Source organism: Elephantulus edwardii, unplaced genomic scaffold (genome assembly GCF_000299155.1).
Source record: "Elephantulus edwardii isolate Elephantulus edwardi_28Jun2011 unplaced genomic scaffold, EleEdw1.0 scaffold00030, whole genome shotgun sequence".
Classification (NCBI taxonomy): domain Eukaryota; kingdom Metazoa; phylum Chordata; class Mammalia; order Macroscelidea; family Macroscelididae; genus Elephantulus; species Elephantulus edwardii.
The window spans coordinates 13174283-13199686 of record NW_006399780.1 but is presented as its reverse complement, the minus strand read 5'-3'; the positions used below and the strand labels follow the sequence as shown (position 1 = coordinate 13199686).

Genomic DNA, 25404 nt, shown 5'->3' with positions numbered 1-25404 from the left:
AGTAGCTAATGTTAGATGGATCTTAACTGAAAGAAGGGAATACCAGAGGAATGTCTATCTGTGTTTCATTGACTATGCAAAGGCTCGTTTGACTGTGTGGGTCATAGCAAATAGTGTTAAAAATCTACATCTATACTGATCATAATAATTCTACACCGTGGGTCCAGGCAAAACAGGCTTTCTAACTCATTAGCTTTAACTTTCACCACACAGCTGGGTGAGAATATACAAACTAGATGGATAAACAACTGATAGGATTTGTTAGTTTTCTCCTCCATTCCCACTAAATTCAAACTGATTAAGTTTAGCTTCCTAGGAAGCCCCTGCCCCTCTCAAAACTGAAGCTAAAGCAGAGGAGTTAAAGGCCAAGAAGGCAGCCCTGAAGGGCATCCACAGCCACAAAAATAAAGAAGATCCACATGCCACCCACCTTCTAGCTGCCGAAGATGCTGAGACTCCAAGGGCAGCCAAAACACCGCTGGAAGAGCACCCCCAGGAGAAACCTGTTTGACCACTATGCCATCATCAAGTTTCCCCTGACCACTGAGTCAGCCATGAAGCTAGAAGATAATGACACACTTGTGCTCATTGTGGGTGTTAAGGCCAACAAGCACTAAATCAAACAAGCTGCAACCAAGCTCTACGACACTGACGTGGCCAAGGTCAACACCTTGATGAGGCCTGATGGAGAGCAGAGGGCCTATGTTCAACTAGCTCCTGACTATGATGCTTTGGATGCTGCCAACAAAATTGGGATCACCTAAAACTGAGTCCAGCTGGCTAATACTAAATACAAATTTTTCTCACCAAAACCCCCAAACCAAACAACCCAACAAAACACAACAACAAATGGAGTAAGTTTAGCAGCAAAGGTGGGAAATTCATAACCAGCAAGGAAGCAGCAGTAGAGAATGCCCTGTGGGGCCCAAGATCTTTGTGCCAGCCAGACTGGGACCCACACAAGAGCACCAGCAGTTACAGCAAAGAACTAGAGACTGACCTGAGATTGAGCTCACTTGGGATTGCTGCCCCATGGGGACAGTGCCAGGGGCCTTTATCGAAGCTTCCTGGATTGGCAGGCTAGGACCACTCTGTCATACTGGCCTAAATTATGAGGCTGAAGGTCAAAGAGCCTGCAAGTAGCCCTAGGAAGCTGTTCTTCCTGAGGAACTGTATACTGCTACTAACTTGGGTTGTAAACTAAGCAGGAGTGGCATCCACTTCCTAAACAACATGCCTCTGGAAACTATGAGCTTTGATAAACGATGATAGTTATAGAAAGGCTCCAGGCCTTTTGTTCATAGCGTCACTATGAGTTGTGCTCAACTGGACAACAATCAACAACAACAACAAACACAAAACATTGTGTATGGTTCTGTGAGGTCTATGTAGCTACTGCAATGGATTTCAGACTCAGTAGACAGAGCAGTTAAAATTAGTATTAGTAGAAGCAGATACAGGAGCATGGAGGCCATGTCTAACCTATGAAAATTGGGTTAGTATTGTGGATATCGTTGATGAGGGCTATTCCCCTTTGTGAAGTTAACAGAGGTCATACTTGGCCACCTCCGTGCTGCCAACATTGTTTTTTAACAGTACCCTTATTATTTCAATTTTCTACTTGTGGAGATGGGCACTGAGAGATCAAGAACCAGCTCAGTTTCACACAGCAGAGGGCCCCAGAGAGTGCATCTGAAGCAGGTAGTTGGATGTCTGGACCATTGTTTGTCTATTAAATAAATGAAGGGGGGAAAAATTTAAGAATGTACATTAGTGACAATGAGATATGTATCAGGCAAAGTTTGAGACAGAAAGACAGCTCATTTTAAGCATGCAACATCAGCGGGTTTTTTTTTTGCTCAGTGTAGCCACCCGTTTGGACCACACTAGCATTTATTTACACACTACTATGAACGAGTTTCAGTTCTCTTATACTTGGCAGGCCACTCCCGTTCAGAAGCCAAAAGATATATTGTGCTGCAGCCTGGTTTCAAGTAGCCTGTGTGGCACATTTATCTCCACTCAGGGCAAAGGTTTTCTTCTGCACAAGATGGCAATCATTCTGCCATTGTCACTACATAGCTTTCAATAGAAATGAATGGTGCTGCTTTCTGAGTGTTCTTTCCTAGGAATTATGTTACAGAAGAAACTGGAATGCATGTAGAGTATCCAAATGAAGGCATAGACTACAATCAGGCATCGACACCCACTGAGTTGGGAGATATAAATGCCGTGTGCGCAAAGAAAAGACAGCAGAAAAGACATTCAACTGCAGTGAACTAGCTCGGAAGTTACCAAGCTGGGAATCCTCAGAGACTCCCAAATGGCCTCATTTCATAATGAATTCTGTGACTCATTACCCTAAGTACTTGTCACATGTGTTTTACTACTATTTGCAGGTTAAGGTATCAGAGATTTCAATCAACACTTAAGGACACCAGGAGGAACTCTTGTTCAAATCTACCAGCTGCAATCTTTCAGATGGGCAATCTCTGCCTGTGCAATTTACAGCCTCTGAAACTCACTGTAGGGTCAGCTACAAGTCAGTTCTGACATGATGGTTCATACCAACAACAACAACAACAAACACACCAAGGACACCAGGATGACCTTCAGTCATCAATGTTCGATTAAGACTATATTGTGGGGGAGCTCTGGTGGCCTAGTGGCAAGGAGCTGCAACTACAATCCCAGAGGCACACGGTTTGAATCCACCAGATGCTCTGCCGGGAAAAGGAGGGACAATCTCCTCCTGTACCAGTCAGATCTGATTTGACGGTACACTCACACACACACACACATACACACACACACAAGAAAAAAAGACTATATTGTGAAGTACCAGCCATGGTTCACAGTCACCCCACGTCAGTCAGCACAAATGACCAGTGGCCTCTATAGAATCATATTTGGCCCTCTAAGAACTTACTCTGTATGCACGAATCTTTTCCCCATTAAATATAAATGACCAGTATATTTCCCACTCACTAAAAGGGCTCATAATAGTACAAGAAATTTAGTACCTATTTTCTAAAAGCTAGTTTCCATTCACATACCTATATAATCATCCAGCAAATATTTACGGAGCAGCACCTGTTACATGTGAGTCACCACCAAGCAAACAGACCGGAGTAAGTGCTAAGGAGTGGGACAGCCAGGGGAACTGATACCTCCAAGAGCCAAATTGTATTTGGTCCACTGAAGGCCAATAGCTTAAAAATGCACTATACCAGTGCTAGGGAGGTAAGAGTGGTAAGTTAAGAGGGAACTTGGGAAAGGCTTCTTTGAAGGTCTTGGCCTATCTGAGGGACTGGAAAGTAGAATTCCAGTAGATAGGTGATAAGGATGAAACCATGCAGAGAAGACGATGGCAGCTGGGGATTGGATAAGTCCAGGAATGATACTCAAATGAGTTACCCTGCTCAGATCAGTCAGATGTGGACCCCCAAAGGGGACCCAGGCCAGGTACCTTGCAGTCACAGCCAATAGGCTTTTTGCACTCCTCGCAGTTGTTGGCAAAGAGGGTCTCAAAGCACTTCACACAGTAGGGGTTCTCCTCCTTTAAAATGTACTTCTTGCCAAAGAGAGATTCATTACAATGGTCGCAGTCAAAGCGCTCAGTCATCTTGACACCTAGTTCTCCAACAACCTGTCAAAAAGAAGAAACAATACAAGTCCCAGTAAATACATTGCAAAAGTTGTGTATACGAAGGCATTAACTGCATTGCCATCTGTTTGCATCATTGCTAGCCAAGGAGTAGCTATTTCCTCTGTGTGAAATCATTTCAACTTGCCCTTTATTGAGTTGTAATTTTCAATGATACATTCCTTTTATTAGCTGAGGCATTTTTGTGTCTTAATGTGTTGCACTTTTTCCAAAGTTCCAATTATCATTGACGGTGTCAAATAAAGTTGTCTTGGTTTTGGATACAAATAAGAGTTTCACAACAGAGCTGTTATACTGTTGGACTCTGCCTGTGTTTTAAAAGTGGGACAGGGTGGGAGGAAAAAAGTAGGACAGAGCTTTTAAGTCTTTTCTTTCTCCAGGTCACCAAAATAGAAAGGCAGGGACTAGAAACAATAAGCCTGTTTCTATAAAAAGATTTTCCATGCATGCTCCTTTATGATTCATAAAAGTGAAGAGTAAGAAATCATACCAGCGAAGGGGAGGGCTAGCCGAGTTGGCAAATCTGAGATCTGATGCCAAGAGTCTCACCCTTGACCTTGAGAATGCATTGGGAAGTATAACTCACACAAGAGAAATTGCCAAATGTCGCCCCCAGAGTAGGTCATTAATTCCAGATTGTAAAATCATCCTTCAGCTGTCCAGGTATCAAGAGAGCAGGAGAAAGGGAAAGGCATGCTTTCCAAGCGCACGTATTCTCACACAGTCAAAACAAGCTATAGCATTTCCAGACAATGCCTGGTGCTTTTCAAAGAGGAACAAGGATTCATTTCTGCAGTGTGGTAGAACTACAACCCTGCTGCGTTCTTCCAGGATGAATACACAGTGTGAGTAAACAGAAAGGGACAGGGCAGGGAGGAGAGACGGACACATCCTCATTCTCATATGACCATTCCTATATAAAAATATTACAACTGTTCCAGAAAGAAAGTTTTCTAGCAGAACACTAGATGTGGAGAAATACATCCAGGGCATCAAAACCAGTTTATTTTCTTAAGCGGTAATCTTTTTTCAGTTGAGTGAAAATTCTACTAATCATATATTGATTTTTCATTCAAACATTCATAAGTATTGTTTTTTAATCTTAATTAGAATTGATAATGAAAAGGAAGATCCTCAACAAGACGGACTGACACTGTAACAATGACTCAAGTATATCAAGATTGTGAGGATGGCACAGGAAAGGGCAAGTTTTAAATCTGATATTCAAAGAGTCATTGTGAGTCACCCTTGCCTCGCTGGCACCTACCAAGAACAATGCAAAAATTAATTAAAATGGGGAGCTCTGGTGGCCTAGTGGCAAGGAGCTGCAACTACAATCCCAGAGGCACACGGTTCGAATCCACCAAATGCTCTGCAGGGAAAAGGAAGGACAATCTCCTCCTGTACCAGTCAGATCTGATTTGATGGTACACTCACACAAAAATTAAAAAAAAAATTAATTAAAATATCTAGCCAAGCTCCTATTGTACACTGTCTTTCCCTCCCTGAAATTTACCTACTTATTTTCACTCCTCTTTCCATCCAAGAATGATTCTATTTGTTTGTTAACCTTTCCTTAGCTTTCTGTTATGGTCCTTCTAGGACTGATTTAAATCATACAGCATAACACGTTAATCCATGTTGTTCCCTATTTCACGAATTTTGGATCCTTTTTTTCAGTGACAAATCATACTCCATTGTGTGAATGTTTCTTCAGCCATTTGTTGCTGAGGGACACTCGGGTGGTTTTTAAGTCTTTGCTACTGTGAATAATGCACATGGATATGCATAGATCCGTTGATTTTATAGCTTCCTATTTCTTTGGGATATATACCTAGCAGTAGGATGTCTAGGGGAGCTCTGTAGTGGTAAGAAGTTTCAAGTCCATCAGCTGCTGTTCAAGAAAGGGATGGGCAATCGCCTTCCTTGTGATTTACAGCCTCTCAAAACCTGCTGGAGGATTAGCTATGAAGCGGTTTCTACAGGACATAATAGTAACAACAACAACAGCAACAACAATAATATAACAGTAAGATTACAGGCTTTAAAGGTTATTTCTATTTCTGGCTTTCTTTTTTTTTAAAAAAGTTATTTTTATTTTATTATTTTTTTGCGTGTGTACTGTCAAATCGGATCTGACTGGTACGGGAGGAGATTGTCCATCCTTCTCCAGCAGAGCATGTGGTGTGGATTTGAACCACATTATCTCTGAGATTGCAGTGCAGTTTCTTGCCACTAGGCCACCAGAGCTCCCTATTTCTGGCTTTCTAAGGAAGAGTCAAATTACTTCCCACAGTAGTTGCATCCTTTTAAATTCCCATCAGCACTGTGTGAGAGTTTCAGTCTCTCTACACCTTCACCATTATACCTTGCTTTGTCATCCCAAGCTGCCATTTGAACTATTCTGTTCAGCTCTTTCACTGCAACATGTTTTCCTCTTGTTTTAGTTTCTTGATGCTCCAATGCAATCTTCAGAGTCTCTTTTGACATCCAGTTCGATTTTTTCTTCTCTGCGTTTGTAATGACCTTCTGTCTTCTTCATGGATAATATCTTTGATACCATGCCACAACTCATCTGGTATTTGATCATTGGTGTTCAATGCCTCAAACCTATTCTTAAGATTATCTTAAAATTCAGAAGGAATTGATTTAAGATCATACCTTGTTTCCTGTGAACTTATTTTCATTTTCTTCGGCCTCAGTTTGAATTTGCATATGAGTAATTGATGATGCTACCTGCAGTCCACCCCTGGCCACACATAGTCTTGTGTGTCAGGAAGTGTGAGGATGGTTCAGGATAAAACAGGGTTCAGATCTTTTTATTCATATGGTCACTATGAGTCTTACTCGATGGCACCTAACCATAACAATGACAACAACACCTTCACCAGCATTTGCTGTTTGCTGTCTTACTGAGCACTGTTAGAGTTGCTGGGTAGAGACGGTAGCTCATTGTTGTCTACTAGCTCAGGGAAGAGCTCTGGTGGCCTAGTCCATAGGGAGCTGCACTGCTAACCTGAAGGTTGTGCCTCTCTGTGATTTACCGCGTTGGAAATCCAAATGGAGGGACATCTATGAATTGGTTCCAACTGAACAGCAATGAACTTTTTAGAACAGGTAATGTTCTGGGGGGAGCTCTGGTGGCTTAGTGATAAGGAACTGCACTGCCAACCCAAAGGCATGCAGTTCAAATCCACCAACTGCTCAGCAGCAGAAAGATGGAAAAATCTCCTGCCTTGTGATTTACAACCTCTGAAAACCCACTGGGCTACAAGATGGTTCTGACCTGAAGGTACTCAACAACAACAATGATCTTGTGTTTGTCAGTCATCAAAATGTCTGTGGTGCCGTGTCTATTTTTGACCTCTGCTTATTTTGCAATTGGGCTGCTTGTCTTTTTCTTATTGAGGTATTAGGAGTTTTCTATATATTTTACACAAACAAGTCCCTTGTCAAATATGTCACTGCCAAATATTTTCCCCTAGTTGTTAAGTCCTCTTTTTACTCTTTTGGAGAACTATTCTGATGCACATAAGGATTTCATTTTTAGAAAGTACCAATCATCTAGTTTATCCTCTGCTGACTGTGCAGTATCAGTTATATTTAATAGAGTTTTTATGTCACTGAAGAGGTTGCCAAAGTTTATCCCCATATTTTCCTTTGATGATGTTTATAGTTTAGGTTTTACACGGGGGTCCTTGATCCACCTTGAGTTCGTTGTTTGTTTGTTGGTTTTATAGTGTGAGGTGCAAGTCTTGTTTTCATTTTATGCAAACACAAACCTAGCTTTGACACTACCATTTGTTATAGAGGCTGTCTTTCTTCTCACTTAATAGGTTTTATTTCTTCCTCAAACATCATCTGATGGATGACTTTCTTTTTGGACTCTCAATTCCTTTTCATTGGTCAGTGTATCTGTCATTGTGCTGGTACCAAGGTGTTCTGGTAACTGTGACCATACAGCAGGTTTTGAGATTAGGAAGAAGGCTTCCTGCTTTGTTTCTGTTTTTCTTTTTTGGAGGCATCTCTGGGATTTGTTTTCCTTCTTCTCTAGTGCTTTGCTGATCTAGGATCTTTCTCCTTTTCATGTAAAGTAAGTGATTACTTTTTCTAACTCTTTGAAAGATGATGAAGGGATCTGGATTAGAATTGCATCTTACCTGTAGACTGCTTTTGGAAGTAATGCCATTTTCATAATGTTAAATTTTCTGATTATGATATATTTTGCCATTTATATAGATCTCTTTGGGTTTCTTACACTAGTGTTTTATAAATGGTAGTTTCCCCTTCTATTCTTTTCAGAGTTCATTTTTGTTCCTGTAGAGAAATGTGACCCATTTTTAAAAGTAGATTGTGTACTCTGTCACTTAGCTGAATTGGTTAATTAGATCCAGAAATCTTCTTGCTGAGTCTTAAGGATTTTCTATATATAGGATCTGTATGCAAATTGAGATAGTTTTACTTTCTCTTTGTCAACGTGGAGGCCTTTTATCTCCTTTTCTTATTTCACTGCCTGTGACTTTCAATACAATAGTGAATATTGTTGCTGTTTGCCATTGAGTTGGAACCAACTCATACCTGACCCTCCATTTGGTTTTTAGAAGCAGTAAATTGCACAGGAGGCCACTGCCCATCCTTCTCTGGCTAAGCAGCTGGTGAATTCAAACTGCAAGCCTTTTGGATTGCAGCACAGTTTTTAACTACTAGGCTACAAGAGCTCTCTTGAGTAAGAGTGGTGAAAAGGGGCAACTTAATCTAGTTCTTCTTTTTAAAAAAAATGTATTATTTTTTTGTGTATTGTGCCATCAAATCAGATCTGACTGGTACAGGAGATTGCCTCCTCCTTCTCCAGCAGAGCACCTGGTGGCAATTTAATCTAGTTCTTAAGGGGCTATCTTTAATTCACAGAAAGGGAATATTTCTTTTTTAAAAGGAACATTTTTATACACTAAGAAATACATAAATTGATTTGGTACGTAGCTGTGCAATATTTCTAATTCAACTCTGTTCCATTTGCAGTCATTTACGAACACCAATGATCACTAACCCAAAGGTCAGGCTCTCTGGTGGCACAGTGTCCTATGTATGCACTGCTGGCTACACCATCAGCCCCTCACGACCACGAGCTGCTCCTGGTGAGGAAGATGGGTAGTTCTCTCCCTCCAAGATTTACAGCTTCAGAAAGAAATTCAGTGAAGGGTCACCATGAGCGGAAATAGGCTTGGCAGCAGTGGGGTTGGGGCTTTTTAGTTACTAAAATATATGGGTGGTTCAATACTTCCCTCAACCTCAACAGACTCCAAAGTAGAAAGGCTGGCTACCTGCTTCTGTAAAGACTACAGTCAAGAAAATTATAGGAAACAGATCCACCATGTAACATGTAGGTTTGTCATGAGTCAGAATTGACTTAGTGGCAACAGGTATGGAGGCTTGTTGTTTGTTTAAGGATGAGCCAGAATTATACAATAGGATGCAAATTGTTGCTACTTGAGTCCGAAATCCAATGCTTTTGAGTCAATTCCAACTCACAGTACCCTACAGGACAATGAAGAACTACCCAATAGGGTTAACAGTGTGCTATTAATAAATTCAGGATTATTCAAACAAAATGTATAGTTGTAAAAATGACATCAGTTGTCGCCAGCCGGCAACGGGTTGCTTTGACTTAGAATCTTAGTTCTCTTTTTCTAGCCATGTAAACTATTTTAAACTGCCTGTTTACCAGAAGGAGAAATGCCATTTCTCCTGGATTAGCATTTACCTCTTTGAAATGGTTCTTCTTTTTTTTTTTTTTTTGGTCATATATAAATTGTAAATTTTACCTCAAACCATTTATCAGGAGAAGAAATGCATCCTTCTGGGTTAGTATTTGCCTTTTGAAACAGTATTTTCTTGGTCATATGTACACTATAACACAAGTTGTCAGTTTACTAGTAACTGTACACAAACTGTTCTTTTTGAATGTAAAAATCTTGTCACTTTGAACTAGATAGATTAACACACTACCCAAGTATAGCTAATCATCACTCTCAGACTGGGAGGCAGTTCTAAAGAGGATTCTCCCTGCTCTCCCAGATCTGCAATAAAGCACTTTGGATTTTGCAATCTGTCTTACTGGCAATTGACTACAGAGAGCACCTCTTGCATTCAGTAACAGGGTTCTCAAGCCTGTGACTGTTACATAAAGAGATGGCCTCTTCCTTCTCTAAGGGAGTGGCTGGTAGGTTTGAGCTATCCTCCGGTGGTGTAGCCTCTGGGGAGTTGTGTTGCTTCTAACCCAAAAATGCTATCTATACTCTTACAGTCGAGAAGCACTAGCAGCTCCAAGGGCGAAAGATGGATAATCTTCTCTCTTGTGATTTACAGCCTCAGGAAAACACAGTGGAGCATCAGCTCCAAGTTGATACTGACTCAGTAATAGTGAGGGGGTGACCATAACCTTTCATTAGCAGCTGAGGACTTAACCACACTGCCACCAGCACAGTTGATGGTGTTTACTCATTTTTATACTTTTGTGTACACAAAGTTCTGACAACCATAAGCAAAGAAATGAGGATCTTTCAAGCATTCACTCTGGGTTGTTTCTGTGTTTATAGAACAGTTTTTCTTCCAAGAGTATTAAAGATGCAGCTGGACACATGTGGCAGGATCCATCCTCCTAAATCACTCTTCCTGGGGTTAAAGAAAACACTGTCTGGACATTCCTGTGATAAAAACACAAGATGAGGCTCTTGTGCATTTGAGTTATTATTCTGAAACCCAACATATAAATATCCTTTGTAGAGATGCCGTCTTGGGTTACAGCAGCTCTCCTGGCAGAAGATTTAATACTTTCCTATAACTTCTCAGTTACTGGCCTTGAAACTGGTCGCTGTTTATTTTATAACAATTGAGAGCTGTCTTCCCCACATACATATACATATATTTTTTTTTCCATTGAAAGCTGCCATTTGGCTGTGTAAGCCAGAGGCTCATTGCCTACTCTGTTGACACAAGAATAAGAGTAATGATTTGAGAATCTGAAATGAGAATGAAAGAAGGAAGATAAGACCATAAATCTTACATTTTGAAAAGCTGGAAACAACTCCTGAAACTAACTACAGCAACTACCTCATTTTATGGATGGAAAAACTGAAGCTTTTTTAGGAACCACATGAGATTTCCTACACAGCTGTCTAACTTAGATAAAAACTCAGAAAGCACAAACTCACTGCATTCAAGTCAGTTCCAAACCCACAGCCTTCAAGTGAGTTCAAATTCAGAGCTGGCCCTCCTAGGTTTCCCAGCCCATAAATCACCCAGGAGGGGACTGCCCATCTTTCTTCCTCAGAGCTGCTCGTGGATTCTAACTGCCAGAGAGGCCTGACCTCCGGGTTAGCAGCACAACTCCCTAAGGACTTCACCACCAACCCTCCCTTCTTGGGTAAAAGGAATGCCAAATCTCAATCAAAAGGCAGAGGTGGTTCTAAGTAGGTCAGGCCGCTCGGAAAAAGACAAGGACAACTAACTGCCTGGGTCAACAATCTGTATGTAACCCCATTTCTAAATTCACAGGCCATCTGCAGAAGTGATCCTTTTTCTTCAAAGTAATGATCGTGGAGCTTATATACCTGGTATGGGTTTTCTGTATGCTCTGATTTCAAAAGACTGAGATAGAACAAACAAATTTAAATGCATAAACTTTGAGAATATGTCTGTTCAAAGTCTGACTGAGGTAATCTCATGAGAAATGTCTTTCTTCCTGGTGCCAATTCTAAACAGATTATTAACCAGTTGCCGTTGAGTTGATGTAGACTAAAGGGACCCCAGGTGTCAGATAACTATGCTCCATGGAAGAAAGGTGGGCAATCTCCTCTTGTACAATTTATAGCTCTGACAATCTTCAAGAGGGTCAGCTATGAGTTGGTTTTGACTAGATGGCACATAACCAACAACAGAGGGAAAAAAACAGTTTTCATCATAAGAGGTTAAAAACATTTCTTCCATGCACACCCATGTTTATTGCAGCTTTGTTCACAATAGCAAGGAGTTGGAAACAACCTAAGTGCCCATCAACAAACGAATGGCTAGAGAAGCTGTGGTATATTCGCACAATGGAATACTATGCTGCATTAAAAAACAAGGAACTCATGCAATATTATTCAAAATGGTTGACTCTGGAGAACATTATGCTGAGTGAAATATCCCAGTCACAAAAGGACAAATATTACATGATGCCACTGTTGTAGAATGGGACTGTCCTTGGGGTTGGGGAGAGACTGAGTAAGATGGGTTCAATAATGTATACTGCACTGAAACAGAGGAGGGAGAAAACTGTTTAAAAGAGATATATAACTAGGTATTTCTGTCATCACAGGAGACTAGAGCGAGGGCTACATGGTGGAGGGGACCTGGGGGAGGGTTTGTAAAACAATGAAAGAATCTTTTCTTTTACTTTTCCATAATTTTTGGACTCATGTACTTATAACTTGTTAGTCAAATTTGTGTCTTCTAGGTTGCAACACCCCCATGATACATCTTCAAGGATATGAACATGTACGGCCAAGCACAATCAATAAGAGTGCATCTAAATTCCAAAATCAATCTCCATAATAGTCTATGTGTTTCCTACTGCCAAAGGGGCCCTTTAGAGTAGTGAGAGAAGATCTTCACCCTGAAACCTACAGCATCCCTTTCCAGCAGGAAGTAGCTAAGAGAATACGCCATCCCCTTTTCCTTATGACTCAGGGTGAAGTCTCTCTCAGGGAGGAGTGATAGGGAATGGCAAAGGACACACTGACAAAGAAGATTAATCAGAACTGGCTTTGACAAGCACTGTGGCATTTGGACAAGAACAAACTGGGAGGAGGGTAGAGAGACTAGTGCAACAAGGAATGAATGGAAACCCAAAATCTCTGTAAATGTTTATGAAAATTAATAAAATATAGAAAAAAAAATTTCTTCCCTCATTGAATATTGCCCCATTAATGTCTTTAAAAAATTTTGTATTTTTAAAGTTACACTTTCAATTGTAAACCTTTTTATAACTGAAAAACTATATTTACAGTCTTACTGTCATAACTTCCTATAACTTTGCATTTTAAAATCTTATAAAATACCTGATTATTCATTCAGGAAATCTACTGAGCCAGTACTATACACCAGATGTTATGCAGAATGCTGAAGTACAAAGATGAGTAAATTATAGATCATTCCTTTAGAGAACCTGTTGTTTAATGAACAAAACAGACCCATATCAAACAGACTTAGGAAGCACCAGGCGAAGGGCAAGGAGCTCTCTCTGATGGTGCAGTGTGCTAAAACTTGCACTGCTAAGCACAAAATTAGCAGCTGAAATCCACCAGTTGCTCCATGAAAAAATTCCAAGAGAGGACGATGGGAAATCTCCTCTCATAAAGATTTACAGCCTTAAAACCAACATTTTGCTGTTCTGAGAATCAACTTTATAGCAGTGACTTTTGGGTTTTGGGTGAATGCTGAGGTGGAGGGGGGAACTCCCTAAACCCAGTGAGAAAAAGAGCAAGGGCTGTGTGGGGATGGCCACACCTAACTTTAACCAACTTTACACCAAGGTGACCCCGTTTAAGCTGAGAAGTCTACCACTGAACCAATAGTGTTCTAGAGAAATAGCCAGGTAGTAATGCAGGTCAAAGGGACAAGGTGAGGTAGAAAAGAAAGGGGGGGGGAAGCTCAAAACCTGGGGGGTTGTTGTTGTTATGTGCCGTCGAGTCGTTTGCGACTCATAGCAACCCTATGTACAACAGCCCTAAAACCTGCTCTATCCTGTGCCAATCTCATTCCCTCTGACACACCCATCCCGAGTACCCCAGTCACTGAAATCAATCCACCTCAGAGAGGGTCTTCCCCTCCTGCGCTGTCCCTCTACCCTACCAAGCTTGATGTCCCTCTCCAAGGACCTTTCTCTCCTTACAATATGTCCAAAGTATGTCAGACGAAGCCCCAGAATCCTTGCCTCCAAGGAGTAGCCTGGTTTAACCCTCTCCAGGATGAATCTGTTTGTTTTCTTGGCAGTCCATGGTACATTCAATACTCTTCTCCAGCACCACAGCTCAAAAGCGTCAATTCTCCTTCTATCCTCTGGGGGGTGGGGATGGGGGGAAGAAAACTCAAAACCTGGGGGGGTGTCACCCCATAAAAATGAGATCAGCTCAAGAATCAGGTTAGCAGAAGTTGTTGTTGTTGTTGTTAAGTGCCGTCGAGTCGCAGGTGACTCATAGCGACCCTATGAAGGAGAGTCTTCAACGCTTGGGCACCTTTCATCCTCTCTCCAGGTTCATAGGGTTTCTGGAGGCAAGCTATTGTGGAAGTGGATGCCACGCCTCCTTTCTAGCAGAAGTAGTAAAATCAAATCCAAACCCACTGTCACTGGGTTAATTCTGATCCCAAGTGGACCTATGTTGTTTTTTAGGTGCTGCTGAGTTAAAGTATGCCTCAGAGTGATCCAAAAACAATGGCTCTAAACCCTGTTCTATTCTGAGCCTTCCTTATCATCCCTGACATACTTGAGCCAACTGTTACAGTCACTGTGTCCGTATATCTCGTTAAAGATCTCTTTTTTTGCTGACCTTTCCAAGCATGATGTCCTTTTCCAGGGAATAGTCTCTTCTAACAACTTGCCCAAGGGATGTGACATGAAATTTCACCATCTTTGCCTCCAAGGAGCATCTGTATGCTCTTTCTCCAAGATAAATTTGCTTGTTCTTTGGGCAGTCCATGGAATTAATCATTACCCTTTCTCCAACACCACAACTCAAAGGCATCAATTCTTCTTCTGAAATCCTTATCCACTGTCCAGCTCTCAGTTGCACTTCAAGTGACTAAAAAGACCCTACTATAAGTTCAGTGCATAAAAGCCTGACTTTGTTATATAAGCTTAAGTTAGGAGACAAAATGAAGAGGCTATATGAGTCTTGAAAAACTTTCAGAGCACCAAAATCCACCTCAGAAATGTTTCTCCCAATAAAAAGAGGGCAGGCTTGTACTGGAAGAATTTTTTTTTCTTTTTTTAAAATCTGAGCTGTGTTGTTCGCTTACCCTCTCTGACCCCCAGGTCCCCCTTGACAGCTCATATGTAGAATTTTGTTCATGAGCTGGTACACAGGAATGATGAAAGGGCTAGACAACGACATGCAAATAGACAGCTAAGCATAAGGTGTGACCACTGACTTACATCACTGACTCAAATCCAAATTACACTGTCCTGGAGTTCTTATCCTGCGCCAAGATGAACTCATCCTCTGATGTCATTCTGCCTTCAGCTTGGTTCAAAGCCAGCCTTTCTTCTTCCATGCTCAACCTCAGCTTGGCTGCAGGCCACCCTATCAGCACTGGATGACATAAGAACCAGTTACAGCTCTCCAGGTCTGGGGATGGCTAGGGGAGGCATTTGCTCTCTGAGTTTGTCTACAGCCAGCTTTTCCTTATATGTAAGAATGGAAAGCTGGAACACCACTGAGGTACAGGAGTCTTTATCACCACCTCTCTTCTTCTCTTGATGACCTTTTAATATTCCAGCATTTGATCAACTAATCAAGGGCTACTCTTTGGCACTTATTTTAAATATCTGTGTCTCCACCAGATTGTAAAATCTGCCAAAGCAAAGAGTAGACATTTCACGACCCTGCCTGCAGGCAACAGAGTCATGTGCTTCATAAACACTTGTTATAATAAGAACAAATAAATGGGTGAATGGGAATAACCCACTATGCAAATATGTGGACAAAAAAAGAATGTAAATGAAAAACATTTTATGTGAAAGCTGGCCTAGAGGTAAGAGGTTGCATTGCAATCCCAAAGGCACACAGTTCAAATCTCCCAGCTGCTCTGTATGGCAATCTCCTCGCATGTAGTTAAATGCTTCTGAAAAATGGCTGGAAGGTCAGCTATGGGTTGGTTCTGACTCAGTGGTACTCAGCAACATCAATAATAACATCCCTGGTGAAGCACTCAATCATTAGCTGAAAGGTTGGTGTTTCAACCCACCCTCGTGCATCTTGGAAGGCAGGCATGGCACTCTGCTCCTAAAACTCTCTTGAACACTCTATGGAGCATTCTACTATCGACCTAAGGAGTCATCACATGTAGGTGATTCCACAGCCACTAACAATACTGCCAACACAAGCTTTTACGTGCGGGCTCAGTTTTTAGAAATCTTTTTATGCTTCAAGCTTACATGAACAATTTTGAGGGGTAGAGGTATGAGAACTGGGAATAGAGATGAGAAACAGGAAAAAAGAGGGGGAAATGGGAAGAGTAAAGTGAATGGAGAGGTAATGATGGGAGAGAATGGAGAGAGGGAGAAAAGTGGTCGTGATGAAAAGGAGATGAGGAGGTAGAGGAGGAGAGGGGCACGGAGGGCACTGGTAGCGAGAAGCTTACTTCCCTAGCATAGAGATTCCTAGGGCCTCGGGGGTGGAAAATGGTATGGAAGAGAGTCTCTGCTGGAAAAGTCTCTGAGCTTCAGGAGATTGGTCCCTCTCTCCCAAATGGGAGGCCTGGTGGTTCATAAACTCAACACCTCACAGCTGTTGAGTTAGCACCAACTCTTAACGGAGCCTCCATTAGGTTACCAAGGCTTTAACTTGCCTGAGAGAAGCCTTCCCCTATTTCTCGTGCAGAGCCGCTGCTAGATTGGAACAACCAGAGAGGCATGGCCTTTGGGTTGGCAGTGCAACACCCTACATTACTGGAGCAGGGCATGCAGGTCCCAACAGGCCAGCCTTAAGGCGTGCAAATGTATCCACTGAGCATCCTTTATTTGAAATAATACTCACTTTATTTCACTACTCACTTTGATCTCTCCCACAAAAGCGCCATTTTTCTCTTGCCCCTCCACACCCCAAAGTGTATCTATGTATCCTGCTTTATGAGACAACTCAAACCCAGTCATTTCCTAAAGAAAATCGGTGACTGTCTCAAGCCTTTCTTTCCTGCCACACATGTAGAAGCAGCTTCAATAAACTAGGCTCTGACAAAGTCATGCTGATCTTTGAAAGTCACCAGGAAAGTCCCTGCATTGCTAAGCAACAACCAATCAAGTAAGCTTTTGGAACAGCTTTAGGAAAAGTAGTTTTGTGTGTGTGGGATGGCTTTTTTAGAATTTGTTTACCATGCAGCACTTTCCTGTCCCTACATTAGACTGTGATTATCTGTGTCTCAACCTCTGTCAAGTTGAGAAGTACGCACCTCGGCTGCTATGTTGGCAGGGAACTGTCAGTTGCTTCTTAAAAACTTCTAAAATAAATGAAGAAATGAATAGGTGAAGGGAAACAACCCATAATTCAAAAAGAATGTAAATGGGGAACATCTTGTGTGAACAATCCATTTTGCAGAGCAAATCCAAATGTAATTTGGTTGGGCATTTAATACATTAAAACTCCTGAAGAAACAGATACAGAGATTCCATCACTACTCTCTTTGCCCTCTTTCAGTCAAATTGCTGTTTCCATAGGGAGTAGAACTTTTCATAACTGTATTTGGATTCTAAACCCACATGAATACACAGCTGCCTATTCCAAGGATGGGGGCCTGTCTGGATCAAGAAGTAAAAGCTTGCTAGGAGACTCTCCCAATCAACTCTGGGAAAAACAAGCCATATCGGCTGCCAGATGTAGCTGATCTCAGCAAGAGTTCCTGAATGTGCTCTGCAGACCCACCATGCCTATAAATCAAAGATCTTCTGCCCAAAGGCACAGGGCTCTAACATTAGGAAATTTAGCTGGAGAACCTCCCTTACCCCTATCATACACCAGTGGGTTGGTTTTCTTATGGGTAGAGAAGTCAAGAAGTCAAGTCAGCAGACAAATACAGCTCGTCAGAACACTATCTCCATTGAGTCTACCTGAATTGTTTGGTTTAGAAATAGAAATTGTGGTGGAAGAGAGAGGGTTGTTACTCTCAAAGACATCTGTTACTTTTGTGCACACACACACCAAGCTTCCAAGGTCATAAATCTTTACAGGAAGAAACTTCCTATCTTTCTCCTTCAGAGCACCTGGTGGTCTTGAACTGCCAGCTTTACAGTTTGCAGCTTAACAAGTTACACAGTATACCAGAAGGGCCACACCCCCCCCTCTGAAATTTTTAAAGTATTTGATGGTAAATTGCAAAACTGACTATGCATGCCACTGTATGACTTCTTTATGGTTTAATTTATGAGCACTTATTGAATCTGTCTATATTTAAAACGTGCTTAAGTGAAAATTTTTAGTCTTTTCTAACATCATTTTTATTTTTTCTTTCTCCTCTGAGTTTGTAATGACCTTCTGCTTTCTTTATGGATGATATCATCCCACAACTCATCTGATCTTCTATCATTGCTGTCCAATGCCTCAAACCTATTTTTTTTCCAAACCTATTCTTAAGATGATCTTGAAATTCAGATGGAATTCATTCAAGATCATATCTTGGTTCCTGTGGACTTATTTTCATTTTCTCTTTCCTCAATTTAAACTTGCATATGAGTGATTGATTATCTGACCCATGGTTCGCCCCTGGCCTAGTTTTGACTGCTGATATTGAGCTTCTCCAATGATTTCTTCCACTCTGAAGATTTCACTGGAGAGCCAAGAATCCAAAACAAAGGAAAACATACTGAAGTTAAAGAGCTGAACAGAAGATTTCAAAGGGTAGCTTGTGAGGACAAAACAAAGTATTACAACAGAATGTGCAGAGAGCTCGAATTAGAGAATAAAAAGGGAAGAACTTGCTCTGCACTTTCCAAGCTGAAAGAACTGAAAAACAACTTTAAGCCTCATGTCACAATATTGAAAGATGCTATGGGCAATATATGGAATGACCCAGAAAGCATCAAAAGAAGATGGAGGGAATACACAGAATCACTGTACCAGAAAAAAATTGATTGACACTGAAAAATTTCAAGAAGTACCATATGAACAGGAGCCAATGGTAATGAAGGAGGAAGTAGAAGCTGCATTGAAGGCAAGGGGAGGGGGAATAAGGCCCCAGGAATCGATGGAATACTAATTGACTTGTTTCAATTAACAGATGCAGCCTTGGATGTACCCACCAGTCTCTGCCAGAAAATTTGGAGGACAGCTGTCTGACCAATGGATTGGAAGAGGTCCATATTGGTTCCCATTCTCAGGAAAGTTGATCCAACTGAATGTGGAAACTATCAAACAATATCTTAATATTACATACAAGCAAAATATTGCTGAAGATCATTAAAAAATGACTGGAACAGTATATAGATAGGGAGCTTCCAGAAGTTGAAGCAGGATTTGGAAGAGGCCGTGGCACCAGGGATATCATTGCTGATGTCAGATGGATCCTGGCTGAAAGTAAAGAATATCAGAGAATGTCTATTTGTGCTTTATTGACTATGCAAAAGCATTTGACTGTGTGGATCATGACAAGTTGTGGCTGACATTGAGAAGAATGGGAATCCCAGAGCACTTAACTGTGCTTATAATGAACCTATTTTTGGACCAGGAGGCTGTGTGTAAACAGAGCAGGGAAACACTGCATGCTTTTAAATTAAGAAGGGAGTGCATCAGGGTTGTATTCTCTTTCCATACCTATTCAGTCTGTATGCTGAGCAAATTATCTGAGAAGCTGGACTCAATGAAGAGGAATATGGCATCAAGATTGGAGGGAGACTCATCAATAACCTGTGTTATGCAGTTGACAAAACCTTGCTGGCTGAAAGTGAGGAGGACTTGAAGCACTTGCTGTAGAAGATCAAGGAATGCAGGCTTCAGTATGGATCACATCTCAATTTCAAGAAGACAAAGTTTCTTACAACTGGTCCAACAGGCAGCATCGTGATAGATGGAGAAGAGATTGACACTGTCAACAGCTTCATCTTGCTTGCATCCACAATTAACATCCTTGGTATGAGCAGTCAGGAAATAAGGAGACAGATTGCACTGGGAAAATTTGCAGTTAGGGACCTCTTTAAATTATTGAGGAGTAATGATGTCAGTTTGAGGACTAAGGTGTGTCTGATTCAGGTCATGGTCTTTCCAATCACTTGCTATGCATTTGAGAGCTGGACAATGAATAAGGATGACAGAAAAAGAATTGATGCCTTTTGAGCTATGGTGTTGGAGAAGAGCACTGGACATCCCATGGACGGCCAAGAGAACAAGCAGGTATGTCTTGGAGAGGGTGCAGCCGGAGTGCTCTTTAGAGGCAAGAATGATGAGGTTTCACCTCATATACTTGGAGCATGTTTCTAGGAGGGGCTATTTGTTGGAGAAGGACATGATGTTGGAAAAGGTGGAGGCGACGTCGGCAAAGGATAGGAAGACCCTTAGCCAGGTAGCTTGACACAGTGACTGCTGCAATGGGCTCTTGTATGTCAGGAAGTGTGAGGATGGCTCAGGATAGATCAGAGTTTAGCTCTTTTGTTCATAGGGTCACTATGAGTCATACTCAAACTTGATGATACCTAACAACATATTTAATACAAGCTCTGGTAGCTTAATGTTAAGGAGAGGCTCTGACAATCCCAAAGCACGTGGTTCAAATCCACCAGCTGCTCCATGCAAGAAAGATGAGTGGGCAATCTACTTCTGTGTTATTTCCTGCCTCTGAAGACCAAGTATGAGTCGGTTCCAACTTGAAGGCACATAATAACATTTAATATTCCTGATACGAGATAGAATATAACTCCTAACTTTAAAAAATGCTAAATACTTTCATTTATTTCTGAGTTGTAGGAAAATGTCCTATGCAAGACAATGCTTGAAAACTATCTCCCTAATTAGCCTTGAAATAATGAAAGAAATAAGAAAACAGTAAATATGAAATTTTTTACCCAATGACTATTTTGATGTCCTGGGGATTTTCCAACTCATTCAAGACATATATACGTAAATTCAAACTCAACTGTCACAGAGTCAGTTCTGACTCATAACCAGTCTCCATCAGGTTTCCACAAATGTATTTAGTAATTACTCCTTTCCATGCAGGGAGCTCTGGTGGCATAGTGTACAGAGGGCTGTATTGCTAACCCATAGACTGAGTTTCTCTTCTGGTTCAAATCCACCAGCTAATTGAAGAAAAATGAGTCATTTACTCCCATGCAATTTACAGCCTTCAAAGCCTGATGGAATTGGAACCAATTCAAATTGGCAATAAGAAGACTATCTTTGCACACCAGCAGACCTGGTGGCATAGTGTGTAACTTCCCGGGCTGATAATCAAAAGGCTAGTCACCTGCTCCATCAGCCTGTTGTGAGAGAAAAAGGTGGGCAGTCTTCTACTGTAAAGGCATATAACTTCAGAAACCTGATGGGAAGTCATTACGAGCCAGAACGGGCTCAGCGGCAGTGGGCTTGGTTTTGGGTATCTTTCCATGTAAGCAGCCCTAATGGTGCAGTACATAACCTACCAGGATGCTAATCAAGGCTCGTAGTGGAAATATCCCAGCTTGCTCTGCTGGAGACATAATGGAGAGTTACTATGACCGAACTCAACCCGATGGCAATGACTTTGGCTTTGGGGTACTTTCCACATAGGAGCCCTGGGTGTGCAGCTGTTAAGTGCTTGGCTGCTTGGTGAAAGGTTAGTTAGACCCTACTAGCAGATCTGCAGGAGAAATGACTTGGTGATCTGTTCCTGCAAAGATTTGTAGTCCAGGAAACCTATCATGCAGTTCCACTTTGTGCTGTAGGGTCACTGTGAGAATGGTTTCAAGGGCACAAATCAACATGCCCTATTTAGTATGTTGGGATAGAGATAAAACACACAATCCCTGAAAGAGTAATAGATCCAGAGAATGTAAACCACCTTGAAGATTCTATCTTGTAATATAGCATTAAGACATGCCAGCTTAGTCAATGCAAGATAACCGCGATCACACAGGCTGGAATGTTGGGATGCCTTGGCTTCATAATTCATTCTCCAGTGGGAATGGAGGCAATCCTCCACCCTGCGCTTCTATCCTGCCTTCCTTAGGGAAGCATGAGCCAATAACTCACCTTGTGCTTTCTATTTCTACACCTAAAAACCAAAAGCAACTTTCTCTTTCAACCAAACCTAAATCCATTGCCCTCAATCCACTGTTATGACTGTGACTCATAGCCATCTATCTACAGGACAGAGTAGCACCACCCCACGGGATTCCTGAGGCTGTAATCCGTAGGGAAGCAGACTGCCTTATCTTTCTCCTGTAATGTTATCATTGTTAGATACTGTCGAGTCCAGAATGATTCAGAGCAACCTATGAACAACAGATCTGACCCCTGTCCTAAGCTGGGCCGTGCTGCAGCCCCAGTGTCAATCCATCTCATTCAGGGTCTTCCTCTTTCGCTGACCCTCCACTTTTCCAAGCATGAGGCCTCTTTCCAAGGAAGAGCCTCTCCTCGCAACGTGTCCACATTATGTGAGATTAAGCTTTGTCATCAAAGAAGCACTCTGGCTGTATTTTCACTGGGAGATGTTTAACCACTGACGTTTTGGTTGGCAGTCTAACATTTAAATCCACTGTACCACCAGGGCTCCATTCATTCTCAATAGACTCCTTTTATCTACAAAAGGTGACTGCTTTCTGTTCTGTCTCCTGAGAACCCCCCATCCCCATAGGCATTTTCCTTTGGCGATCACCAACTTTCATAAAAGATTAGCCTTTTCATTCTTGGTTCAGCCCTGCTCCTTCCTGGTAATTTCTCTCTCTCTCTCTCTTTTTTTTTTAGTATCTTGCCTTTTCTCATTTTTTAAAAATTTTTTCTTATTATTAATTTTAATGAAAATTTACAGAGACTTTGGATTTCCATTCATTCATTGTTGTACTTTTCTCCCTGCCCCCCCGCCCCAGTGCACTCTTCTCTTTGAAAAGAAAAAAAAAACAACAACAAAAAACCAAAACAACTTTCATTGTTTACAATCCCTCCCCCAGGTCCACCCCACTATACAGCCTTTGTTCTGGACTCCTGTTATGACAATAATACCTAATCACATATCTCTTTTAAACAGTTTTCTCCCTCATCTGTTTCAATGCAGTAGACATTATTTATCCCATCTTTCTCAGTCTCCCCCCAGCCCTGATGTCAGTCCTGTTTGACAACAGTGGCGCCATGCAGTATTTGTCCTTTTGTGACTGAGATAATTCACTAGGCATAATGTCCTCCAGGGTCACCCAATTTGCATAATATTTCAAGAGTTCCTTGTTTTTCAATGCAGCATAGCATTCCATTGTGTGAATATACCACAGCTTCTCTGTCCATTTGTTTGTTGATGGGCACTTAGGTTGTTTCCAACTCCTTGCTATAGTGAACAAAGCTGCAATAAATATGGGTGTGCATTCTCTCTCTCTTTTTAAAAAAACAAACTTCCTAGTTTATTTATGTATATATGTTATTCACAGTTCTACTGATTTATTTTAAGTAGTTTTAAATCCTTACAGGATACATCACATGGGTACAAGACAGCTGCTTTGGAAGCTGGCACCGACCAAGGCCAAGTTACCTTTCTCCAGATCTCTGGTTCGCTGAAGTCCTGTGTTGTTCTTTGCTTTACATTTAGAAACACATCTCTTGCCTAAGTAGAATTTTGCCTCATGTTGGGCATAAACACCTTCCATTTTAAGAGGGACTGTGTGCACCCTCTGTTTCTAGCCAGCAAAACCAGCCTCAGATCACAGCCTTCCAGACACATTTTGGGTTTAGAAGTAGACTGCCGAATCTTTACAACTCGAGGGTGGAATCAAACCTGCAGCCTTTCTTTAGCAACTGGGCACACTAATAATTGCCATCATCCAGGGTCTCCAGTATTCCTGTTGTTAGCAGTTCTCACAGCAACCCCATCCTGACCATCTCTGATGAGCTCCAGCCCATGGTTATGGTCACTGCATAAATCTATCTTGGAGAGAGAGAGGCTTTCTCTCATTTCTGACTTTCCACCTTTCCACAGAATACTGTTTTTTCTAAGGACTGTTTGCTCCTGACAACACACCTGAAGTATGTGAGACAAAATATTACCATTCTGACCTCTAAGGAACATTCTAGTTCTCCTTCCTTCATTCACTGACTGGCTAATTCTTATTTGCTCCAAAAATTTTATCATCAAACACTGACAGAAAGTTTGATTTTTTGACTGACAAATTTTTCTAGATCCAAAACGGTCCTCTGATATTTATTCAGTTTAATTCAGATTAAAACCAGGGCAGCTGTTTCTCTTGTCATCAAGAGTGCCATTTTCTCACTGTGTGCCCTGCCTGACAGCAACTTTACAGATGAAATCAGGGCAGGAAGAAGAAGATTATGAAGGCTAAAGACAAATGTGACATGTGCTGTCAAAGTCCAGACTAAGTGTGAGAATTACTCATAAGAATTGTACTGAGGGTGGAGAGAGCTGATTTCCCCCTGGAGTTAGATTTATAAGCTGAGAACCACAGTCTACAGCAAGAGGAAAAACCAAGCCCATCAGTAGCAAAACAAACAACAATCAAAAAGTTCCACTGCCAATGAGTCAATTCAAACTCGTGGCTAGCCCACCATAGGATTTCTGAAGCTGTAAATCTTAACACGAAGAGGCTGCCCAACTCTCTCCCACAGAGCAGCTGATGGATTAAAACTTCCCATTTTTGTTTGTTTGTTTCTTACCAATACTGAAGTATCCCCAGTAATCCCAAGAAGTAGAACCTCTAGGGAAAATTAGAAGTAGTAAAGAGAATGTTGCAGCTAAAGCTAAAACCTACAGTTCGAGACAGAAGAAATGAATTTGACTCAACCCTGAGTCACAACGCCGAAAGGTTTTTGGGAAGCCTTAGACTCTTAGGTGTTGGAGAACTTTCATGAATTCTGTTCAAGATGGTAATCTTGAGGATGTGACTTCTCAACACAATGCCATAAAATGAGGTAATTGATAAATGCTGGCTTTGATAAAATTTTCTTAATATAACCACACAGGATATATCCAGTATTTTAATGCATTTGTTCACGGAAATACAAAGACCTTCAGAGGCCTGTTCCAGTCCCTTAGTTATAGATGAGGTGGCCTAAGCCACTAGGTAAACAAGTAAACAGCCAAACAAGGCAGGGCACAGGTAAAATTCAGGGCTCTGCATATCCAGTCTCATTACTTTCCATAATCTTCTGAGTGTTTTTATCTACAGTTTATATTTCCTTCCATCCTGGAAGTGGTTTAATAAGTAATCTTGGGCCAAAGTGTAAAGCATAACACATCACTAAAATATACAAGAGAGTTTAAGTGATTAAGAATTCAGGCTTTCCAGTAATCTGCCTGGGATCAGATAATGCCACAACCATTCACAAGCAGCAAATCACTTTCTCTGGGTTTCAATTCCTTTACCTTTGAAAATGAGGGCTTCTAACACTGGACCAATTGGCAGCACCATGATAGATGGAGAAGAGATTAAAGTTGTTAACAATTTTAGCTTGTTTGGTTCCACAATCAACCCTTTGGAACTGGTAGTCAGGAAATAAAAAACTAACAGCATTGGGGAAATCTGCTGTCAGGGACCTCTCCAGAATGCTAAAGAGCAACGTCAGTCCAGAGATCAAGATGTGCATTATTCAGGTCATGGTCTTTATAATTATGTATGTGTGTGTATGTATGTATGTATGTATGTATGTATGTATGTATAATTAGGTATGTGTCAGAGAGCTGGACAGTGACCAAGGATGACAGAAGAAAAATCAATGCCTTTGAGCTGTGGTGCTGGAGAAAAGTACTGAACATACCTTAAACAGTCAAAAGAACAAACAGTTACGTAGTGGAGAAAGTGA

General features: G+C 41.4%; 1 protein-coding gene across 1 annotated transcript in view; it reads right to left on the bottom strand.

Moving 5' to 3' along the window:
- Window positions 1-21488, bottom strand: part of FHL2 (four and a half LIM domains 2) — a 49943-nt gene extending 28455 nt beyond the window's left edge. Inside the window, exons 1-3 of the mRNA XM_006883838.1 lie at window positions 21481-21488; window positions 16526-16537; window positions 3470-3649 (exon numbers count right to left, since the gene is read on the bottom strand). Of these exons, the coding sequence (XP_006883900.1) occupies window positions 3470-3625 (156 nt within the window). The 5' untranslated portion in view covers window positions 3626-3649; window positions 16526-16537; window positions 21481-21488. The remainder of the gene's footprint in view (window positions 1-3469; window positions 3650-16525; window positions 16538-21480) is intronic.
- Between the last annotated feature and the right edge of the window lie 3916 nt (window positions 21489-25404).